Raw genomic sequence first — 10,493 nt, forward strand, 5'->3', positions numbered from 1 at the left:
AAAAAAAAAAAAAATCGAAATCCAAAAAAGGGAAAGCATATGAAAAGATAGTCACGAAATGGAAATAATGGGAACAACAATGAATCTTCTAAGCCAAGCTCTTCCCGGAGCATTATCTGCAACTCATCGTTGTTCCCTCAAATTCACTCACCCAATCCCTCCCCTTTTTACCCATCGCCGGCCCACTAAACTCAGCCCAATTAACGGCCCGTTAAAACCCCTCACTATTGCTAACGCTGAATCTTCTTCCGGTCAAAGTTCTACTGTTACTACTACGTCCGGGTCGGGTAACGGGTCGTCTTCTTTTGGCCCGGATGAACCGATTTCGTTTGTGGGTCAAGATAGTGTTCCTCTTGAAGGGGTTATACAGTTTGAGAAACCTGATTCTAATAACTTTAGGGACAAGCTTAATAAATGGGGGTAAGTCCTTTTTTTTTTTTTGTATTTTATAAGTTAGTGTGTTATTGATATATAATATATACACGTAATATACATATAATATATACAAAATCAGTGTATAGGTTTTTGTATATTTTGACTAAAGCCTGTAATTAATTTCGTCTGACGGGAGAATTATTTTTGTTGTGTGTAGTGATTCTGATAAACTCAGCAAATAGTCTTCTTTTTTTTTTTTCTTTTTTTTTTTGCAGTTTATTTGATTTTGTAAGTGATAGTGTGTTAGTTCCCCCGTTTCAGTTTGTTTGTCTTAGTTTGACTGGGCATATAGTTTAAAGAAAGTAAAGAAGAATTTTGAATCATGTGGTCTTAAACTAAAGATATGTACTCCCTCAGTCCCAATTTAAGTGTCTTAGTTGATTGGGCACGGAGTTTAAGAAACTAAAGGAGGCTTTTGAATCTCATGGTCTTAGATTAAAGATGTGCATAGTCCTTTAAATCTTGTGGTCTTAAACTTGTCATGTAGAATGTTTGAATTGGAAAACTTGCTATATATAGCAAGAGACACTCTTTTTGGACTCTGTTTCAAAATGTTTGTCTGGTTTTGACTTGACACAAAGTTTAAGAAAGTAAAGAAGAATTTTGAATCTTGTGGTCTTAAACTAAAGATATGTACTCCCTCAATCCCAATTTAAGTATCTTAGTTGACTGGGCACGGAGTTTAAGAAACTAAAGGAGGCTTTTGAATCTCATGGTCTTAGATTAAAGATGTGCATAGTCCTTTAAATCTTGTGGTCTTAAACTTGTCATGTAGAATGTTTGAATTGGAAAACTTGCTATATATAGCAAGAGACACTCTTTTTGGACTCTGTTTCAAAACAGTTTTGACTTGACACAAAGTTTAAGAAATAAAGAAGAATTTTGAATTGGTCTTAAACTAAAGATATGTACTCCCTCAATCCCAATTTAAGTATCTTATATCGGGCGCGGAGTTTAAGAAACTAAAGAGAGGCTTTTGAATCTCATGGTAGATTAAAATGTTTAAATCTTGCGTCTTAAACTTGTCATGTAGAATGTTTGAATTGGAAAACTTACTATATATAGCAAGAGACACTCTTTTTGGACTCTGTTTCAAAATGTTTGTCTGGTTTTGACTTGACACAAAGTTTAAGAAAGTAAAGAAGGCTTTTGAATCTTGTGGTCTTAAACTAAAGATACGTAGAATGTATCAAAATACCTTTTAACCTTGTGGTCTTAAACATGTCATGTGGAAATTTGGAATTAAAGAGTTGTCAAAAAGGGAAAGAGACATTCTTTTTTAAACGAACCAAAAAGGAAAGTAAGACAAACATTTTGAAACGGAGGGAGTAACAAAAAGGAAAGTAAGACACTTAAATTGGGACGGAGGGAGTATAATGTATCATAATGCCTTTTAATCTTGTGATGTTAAACATGTCATGTGGGATGTTGGAATTTAAAACTTGTCAATTAAGGAAAAAAGTTTTTTTTTTTTTTTTTTGGGAACAGGCTAAAAAGGAATGTAAGATAAACAAATTGAAATGGAGGGAGTATTGAGTATCAGAATGAAACGGTTCAAAGATGTAGCAGGGTGGATATGGAGGACTGAGGCGTAATTATTGTTGTTGTTTGTAATGATTGTGTTATTAATGGGGATTTTCTTCCTTTTTTTGTTCTTTTGAATTCGTGAATTTCCAGCTGGGTGGCGTTGTTAGCTGGTGGAGATGTTGCGGCTATTTTATTGTTCTCTGCAATTGGAAGGTTCAGTCACGGATTCTCTGTGTTTGATCCTGATACACTGCGAACTGCTGATCCTTTCATTGCTGGTAGGAAATTGTTATGTTATTCTTCTATTTTCAAGTTTTTATGTAGTCTTAAAAATAAAGGTTGAATTTTTAATGATGATGGTGGGTTCGTTAGGTTGGCTTTTGAGTGCATATTTCCTTGGAGGATTTGGGGAGGATGGTAGAGGAAAGAATGGTCTGTTTAAGGCTTTCATTGCTGCTACCAAATCATGGTCATTAGGCATTCCGGTAAGTCCTTTTTACATACTAGTTTTTTGGATACTGTAATTTATAGATATTCTTGTGTACTTGTCTCATTATATGGTAAAATCCATCATTTAGGTGATTGGACTTTTGACTATCCTAGCTTCTTAATTACAAGTCTAGATAGTCAGCTTCTCTAAGATGAAAATCTAAAAGCTCAGTCAAATGCTTCTATTCTCCATTTTAACTAGGACTAGGTGTGAGCTGCAGTTGTTAGTTAGCTACCACAGAGCTTGATATCATAGCTTGGAACTTGCTTGCGTTAATGCTCGAAGGATATATGGAGTAGAATGACTTAGGCTTTTCTATCATTTCAAAAAGATAGAAACAAGTTCATTTAATTTGAAGGAGTTATCTTAGGAATTCGATTTTAGTATTGACACTCCCAATAAGATCAACGTCTGCCAAACAAAACTCGCAGAGAGCTGAATTGTTGCACATAAACTAAAACGCATGGTCCTTGTTAGGGTGAAAAACTTGAAATTGAGAAGTGTAAATTCCTCTTTCAATGTGACCCTACTCTTAAAGTTTTCTGCAGTGAGCTGATATGGTTCTTCCAAATTGGGCTATAAATGGTGAGTAAGATGTAACTAGAATGAAGTTGTAATCCTTATGTAAAACATTCTGTGCCCTTAACAGGAGAACCAAAAAGCTAGTAATCGAGGAACATTCCAGAGTGGAATGAGGCTCTAATTATAACTATTGCTGTGTAAACAACTTTGTATAGAGGAAACAGATCAGATTGAAGATTTACTAGGTTTTCTGTAAGTCTTTTTCCTTTCTTTTGGTTACTCACTTTTTGGAGGTGGCCAGCATACCCTTAATGCTGAGGAATACAACTTTACCAGTTTCAAAAAAAAAAAAAAAAAAAAAAAAGTCACACTTGGTTTGCCCTTGACTGCATGTGACCAGGAGTAAGCCTGAATATTTTAAACTGCATCATAGGGTGGTCTACAGCCCCTGTTCTAATGGGTTTGTGTTGATAGATATATAGGTCATATCTTTGTAGCAACTGAAATCTTTTGCATAACCAAAAAAATAATAATCTGATTCTAAGTTGTAAAGCAAAGTAGACAACAAAGATGTGGATAAATGGAAGGATGAGAGAAAGAGAGAAAAAGAATACCAATAAAAGGGCTAGTTCATTAGTTCATAATTTATAACTACCAATAAAAGGGCTAGTTCATTAGTTCATAATTTATAACTAACTCGAATATTTTCTATTTTTTGACTCAATTTCAGAAAAAATAAAAGAATAAATAAAAAGAGGGGCGAAGTGCTACAAAAAAAGTGGTGGCTGGCGGATGAAATTAATTTTTGTTAAAATTGACAAAGTGAGCTAAACCGGTTAAATATTCAAAAGTTGGGCCACAAAGTGCTATATATCTTTGGCAATAGCCACATGCTGTAAACCTTCCTATCATAAGGGAAGATCAAACGAAGCTTTTGTATAGGCTCGACAAAACAAGGCAAAGCTATCAAGGAGATCAACAAAGATGGCTCAAGAAGGTTATTTATCGAGAATATGTAAATGACGGGACTAGTTACAGCTGGGCTGTACAAATTCATGATGGGCTTAAGATGTTGGATCTGGAGATGTTTGAAATAGAACTCCATAGATAGATTTTAGGAATTTTTACACCCTGTGGCCATTGGTAAAGAAAAATAATACCATTTTGCCCGACTTTTGAGTATTTACTCGATTTAGTCTACATTGTCAATTTGAACAAAATTATTTTCACCCGGTAACCAACACTTTTTAATCAATGGAATACCATTAAGATAGGGGCCCTAGGGCCCACCAACTCTTTTAAAAGCTGAATATTCACGGGGCAACTCCTAGCCAATGTGCAACAATGTGAAATGTGAAAAAATAATTTTAAAAAAAGGCCCAAAAAGAAAAAGCAAAAGAGAAGGTTCTGATGAAGAAAGGAAGGTCAGAAGATAGAGAAGGAACGAGGGGAGAAAAGGTCTAATCAAGTACAAATACAACAACAACATACCCAGTGTGATCCCATAAAAGAGAAGCTTCTGATGAAGAAAGGAAGTTTGGTCTAATCAAATATGTGGAAGATATGGAAGGGTGCGGAAATAAAATTTAACGGGAGGAAGGAGTGGGAAATCTAATCAATGTATGTGTAAGAAATAAAGGTGGGAAGATAGAAAGGGGGATGGGGGGTGGGGGAAGTCTAATCAATTGGTGTTTGTCTAACTGTCTGAGGCATGTCTTCATTTACTAGGCAAAAACACATGCCATTGGTCTTCAAAAATGGTAAAGAAAATTGGCTACCAGGTGTAAATTTAGTTTCAAGGCCAACCGAATGTAATAACTTACTTCCACTTGTCTATTTCTGAAAATTTCCCTAGATTTTAAGTGCATAAAAGGACATATAGCCCATTATTCCGAAGTTTAGCCTATTAGATGGTTCTTGATTTGATGTTTGAGACAGGATAAGAGCTCATTGTCCAAATATGCCTCCAAAGTTGTGGTTGGAATCCACGAGCAAATCATGCTGCCCCAATAATCAGGGTAAGAACCGAAAACAAGTTGGGGAATCAATCACGAGGCAAGAAGAAGGCATACAAAATGTAAATGCGGAAGAACCACAAACTTAATGCTAGAAATACCTCATTTGTTGTGGTATCAACAACGAATACCAGCTTCTCCTCCGGTGTATTTCAGGATGGGTACGAAGTAATAATGTTTTAAAATTAAGCAAGCAGATAGGAGCAAAGTTCGAGGGTTGTAGACTTTAGGCTTTTTCATCAAGATTGGCAGCAAACGGGAAAGAAAGGAAGAAGGCTTGAATGGATCTCATGGGTGCATAAGAAAAAAGAGAGAAGCAAAGAAGTGAAGAAGCTGGAGTTCAACGTAAAGCGGGGGAGGTGGAAAGGGAGGAGTAGACTGCTTCAAAATTGAATACTACGAGGCTAAAAATATTTAGTTGGAATATGCAGATGAATTGTAGCGAAAAGCTTAATACACTGAGTTCTCTTATTCTATACTTGAAAGCTTATACAGTCAAAACCTCTCTATAACAACATCGTTGGGTCCGAAATTTTTTGGCTATTATAGCGATGGCTATACACCTATAACGTCATTGACATTTAAATAATATTTCGTTGTTATAGGCAAAAAAGATGCATAAAATTTATTTTTTTCATTTTTAATTGCCAAATCCTAAGCTTAAATCACACTTTGCATAACTAAGGAAAATCTTTTAATGATGAAATATATATTCATATATTATTCTTTGTCATACATAGTCTATTAAAGTATCAAAATATTTGGTCAAAATCTCTAGCCCTATTATTGGTCTTAGAAATTTTATTTCTATAAAGATGATTAATCATTATATTTCTTTTGACAATGCTAACATTAATGATTAATCATTATATTACAAAAAAAAAAAAGATAGCTGTTATAGAGGGGTAATTTATAAAGAGTGTATTGTTATAAAGATGGTTGTTGCTGTTATAGGTAAAAAATTGTTATAGAGGGGTAAAATATAATATAAAAAATCAGTTCCGAGAGAAATGTGGCTGTTATAGAGAGGTGCGGTTATATGAGGATGCCGTTATAGAGAGGTCTGACTGTATATGGTGAATTATAAGACAAAAATTTAGATATGGGAGGATAACATCGTCAGGAAAATTTGGCCAAACAAATAGGTTAAATTTGCAACGCTGATTGGCCAAAAAATGTAGAAATCTAATGGACTTGCGAGAGACTGCCAGATTGGGAGAAATCACATGGAAGCAAAATGTAGGTGTTTATGGCTGAAACATGACGACAAGAAAACAGATTTATTCATAAAATGGCGAAATATCCACGGGAGATATAATCAAATATATGGGTTGGTGAGTAATGGCGAGGTGATTGAAGATCAAGACGTCATAAAACAAGAGAGACTACAGCTTTATTCGAAGTTGTACAGAGAGTGAGAAGATTAAAGACCTTTCTATTAAAATGTGTTTCTAGAATCTTTGAAGAAGCTATTATCTGGCTGCAAAGGGAATTCATCGAGGAAGAGGTCTTAAAAAGTGATGAAAGGGTGTGATGGTGATAAAGCACCAGAACATGACGGTTTTATCATGGCTTTTCGATTGATGATTTCATTTTTTAACCAACCAGAAGATTTTGTGAAAAATATCAATGACTTAGATTTATCTTTGACACCCAAGAATATTTGAACTTAAGAGCCTAGAAATTTCAAGCCTATTAGTTGGGTGGGAAGCTCGTAGAACATCATAGCAAAGTTGCTTACGAAAAGATTGAAGATGTTATTGAACTTTATGTAGGCATACAGAAATGGCTTTGTAAAGAAATGTAGATTATAGATGTGTTCTAATAGCTAATGTGTGCGTAGAGATTTGGAGAAGACTAGATAAGAGTGGACCACCCAAGGGTGTGGCTTGATGGTCAATGAAGTGAAAGGAGAACCATGAGGTCTCAGGTTAAAATTCTGTGGAGCCAAAAAGCACTAGGTGATTCTTTTCCATCTGCCTAAGTCTGGGTGGACAGAATTGCCTGGTACTTGTGTTGGTGGAGGTAGCAGGTATCCGGTGGAATAGTCAAGGTACTCGCATGCCGGTCTGGATACCATAGTCATAATAAAAGAATGGAGTTATCTTAAAATTAGACTTCAAAATAATATGACCATATTAATTGGAGTTTCTTTAAGGATGTTGAAGCTCATGGGATTCAGACAGAAGTGAATAAAGTGGAATAATTGGTGCATCTCTGCAATCAAATTATCAGTTATAGTTATTGTATCAGCAGAGGGTTTTTCTCCTCTCAAAGATGCTTAAGGCTAGGAGCCCCGTTGTCTCTTTTTTGTTTTTAATGGTGAATGGAAAGTCGGAATAGAATGCTGAAAAAAGATGTACAATCGAGCTGGATTTGGGTTGGTTAGGTGGGTAGGAAGGAAAAATAACTGAAGTGGCGTCTCATATAAAATTTATGCTAATGATACACTTATAATGTGTGTACAGCAGATGGGATAGTTGGAATATTTGAGGATAATTTTGATTGTCCTTAAAACCATTTGAGAATAGAACCTCCTGTTTTCCTCATAAAGTCCTTTCCATTTGTTATAGCTTGGTGCTTGAAATGTTAAATGATTTTGTGAAAACTGGTGTTCTAGTTCAACTTTTACAAGTTGGGTGTTTATATATTGAACCTTTCCCGATAGGAGAAAATATATGGTTAATCAAATTTTGCCTATGATACATTGGACAAGCCCATGTAAGAAATAAAACCACCAGTTATCATCTAAAAGTCCTCATTTTATAACCATATATAATCAGTACAGAGCTTGGTGCTTGAAGTGTCAAGTGATTTTGTGAAAATTGGCGTTTTAGTTCAATGTTAGCAATTAGTATTCATATATTGCAACTTTTCTGATTGGGGAAATATATGTGGTTAATCAAATTCTGCCTAAGATTCATCACAAGTCTTATGTAATAACAGCAGTGGCAATGGTAAGAATATTAATTTATTCAGTGGTGTTGGTAGAAAAGACGGTGTCACGCGTCACGTAAAATGAATAGAATTACGGAAATGACTATGGAAAAGTCTTGATTTGAGTAGTAAGAAGTGACAAATCGACATGGAGGGATCTTGCCTCTGTTGCACTCTTGTGTGGCTGATCTAATGTCTTTGGTAAATTTTTCTGGTAATAGTTGTTTAAAGTAGTCTTTTATTAAGGCTTGATATGCAGTACTTGCTTTGTCATTTCCATGGATGCTTGTGTGCAAGTTATTGTCATCTTATTATGCAACCGTCGACCTTCCATTAGAGTTGGATAGATAACTATCATGTTCTAGTCTCAAGCTTTCCTCGGATCTTGAATTGGTGCACACTAATTTCATTATAGTCATGGAATGATGAAGTAGTTCTGTCAATTGTGTAATTTGTTCGACATTTTCACCTATCATGTGTGCTACTCTGTTTTGAGAAACTATTTGTATGTTTAAGCTTGAACACGGCAGTATATGTTGTATGATTGTTTGTCAGAGAGCATGACGAACTGCAAACATTATAGTGTATAGATTAGTAAAATCTGATGTAATTTTTGAAAGAAGGTTACATGGATAGACAGGTCTCAGTCCCTTCCACTTGTGTGGAGCAGGAGTTTGATCATATTTTTTGTTAAAACACTCTTATCAGCCTATCATTTTTCTCCCATTTCTTTGGGGTCCAGGATTCCTGGTTGTGAATTGACTCTTATTTACTTTCTGCTTCTCTTCTTTTGCAGGTGGGTTTAGCTATAAGGGCTGCCAGTGTGGGTCATATACCACCAGTCAACTTCATAATAGTTACCATGGGGAGTACTGCTGTATTACTTATTGGATGGAGGACACTCTTGTTCAGTATTTTACCAACCGACAAGCCGAAGAAGAATGATGTTTATAAGAGCGGAAGCCCTTTTGAACTTTTTGAGGTAAAGTTGCTCTTGTCTAACCAGTAACTCAGGGATATTAAGGGTGTAATAGCTGTTTGCATGTACTTTTTCTTGCTTTCCCAACATGGCTACCCTGTTTGTACTATAGAATTCCCTGTGATCTAAAAGCCACGGAACTTTATATGCATGTAGGATGTTATGCCTTTTTTCCCCCCATGAACTAAACCCTAAGACAAAATAATTCGTAGAACTGGTGATATTTAAGAAATTTGCCAAAGGTCTATTGGAAACAGCCTCTCTAGGGGTAAGGTCTTCTACCCTCCCCAGACCCCACTTGTGGGATTACATTGGGTATGTTGTTGGTGGTGGTGGGATATAAGAAATTTGATTTAGTTTTGTTGGAATAACACTTGGTTGACATTTGATCAATTCGTTTGCATAAGAGCTCAGGCAAAGTTGATAGTGCCATTATTCCTCACCTTTCGGGTTGTTTTGGACAAACTTGGGTTTTGTCTAACCTAAAATTGTTCACGTTCATCAAAGAGGGGAACGAAAGGAAAAGAGGAGGGGGTGTAGACACGTGTTTACTTTGTATTCTTATTTTTGCACATGAGAATATATTCAAGTCAAACTTTTACCCATGCTCGGCCTATTTTTCCCTATAGCATGAATATTTCTTACATGACAACTATGCAGTAACCGTGTAAAACATGGTTGCTTGTTATTTTCTGTATATATTAAGAAAAATATCCTTTTGTTGCAGTTGCTGACATCGTTGGTAAGAAGATGGTGATTGTGGTAGCCGTGCAGGCGACGTTTTATTGCTGATTATATTATTTCTAACGGAAATTTTCCAGTGATGTACATGTCATTTCTCGTTATTTGTACATGTAAGAGACTTGACTAGTGCAGCTCGTTCGTCTGAATAACAATGGAAGAAACTACAGTTTCCATCCTTCCCTCATTATACTACAGGTTACTTAAATTGGTGCACGAAAATGTAGCATAAACTTAGTTTAGTGCAAATGTGGCTTCTTAAGATCCTTGAACTCTGATGAGTCACCTATGGTCAATAGAAAGAAGATACAGTTAGTAACGTTCCAGTTAATAATTTGTAGGAAGCTGGCTGCATCTTCGGAAATGGTTTAGTTAAATTTTACTAGTTTGGTTGTTGTATTAAGATTTGAAATGATAAAGAAAAATCTGTTCAGTAATGCAGCTCAATGCTATTCAATCGCTCAAACATGTTCGGGAAAGCTCCTGTGGTGGAGCTAAAAGTAGGAAGGGTGGTTCAGCTGAGAGGTGGCAATTTGAGCTCATATTTAGAAAATTAGCCCATTTTATTCACATGTTAGTGAGTTGGATCACTCATATTTCAGGTGGGTAAATATGAGTTTCAAATATCTCTTAAACCCATAAAAATATGGGCAAATATGAGTATCCATATAAGAACACATTAGACCCAATAACAACTCACTTTGAAAATGAGAAATTTCTTTCTTCCACACACTTTTTTTTTTTTTTATTTCATGTACTTTATTTATCTTTTATAAAAAGCTTATAAAAAAGGAGAAATTTTTTTCTTACCTCTCACTCCGATCTCCACCCCCACCCCCACACCCAC

The 10,493-nt window shown here is 35.6% G+C and overlaps 1 protein-coding gene across 2 annotated transcripts; it reads left to right on the forward strand.

Moving 5' to 3' along the window:
- LOC132033501 (uncharacterized) lies at positions 1-9,868 on the forward strand. 2 transcript variants are annotated; one of them, XR_009408747.1, is made up of 6 exons: positions 1-420; positions 2,113-2,240; positions 2,335-2,447; positions 8,723-8,908; positions 9,633-9,778; positions 9,814-9,868. XR_009408747.1 is itself a non-coding variant. In XM_059423484.1 (5 exons), exons 1-5 carry the CDS (start codon positions 59-61, stop codon positions 9,660-9,662), a joined length of 819 nt encoding a protein of 272 aa, XP_059279467.1. In that variant the 5' UTR covers positions 1-58; the 3' UTR covers positions 9,663-9,824. The 2 variants fall into 2 exon arrangements, 1 of the variants encoding a protein (XP_059279467.1); XM_059423484.1 differs by having other exon boundaries at positions 9,633-9,824.
- Positions 9,869-10,493: the final 625 nt, after the last annotated feature.

The sequence above is a fragment of the Lycium ferocissimum genome, chromosome 10 (assembly GCF_029784015.1).
Source record: "Lycium ferocissimum isolate CSIRO_LF1 chromosome 10, AGI_CSIRO_Lferr_CH_V1, whole genome shotgun sequence".
Lineage (NCBI taxonomy): Eukaryota > Viridiplantae > Streptophyta > Magnoliopsida > Solanales > Solanaceae > Lycium > Lycium ferocissimum.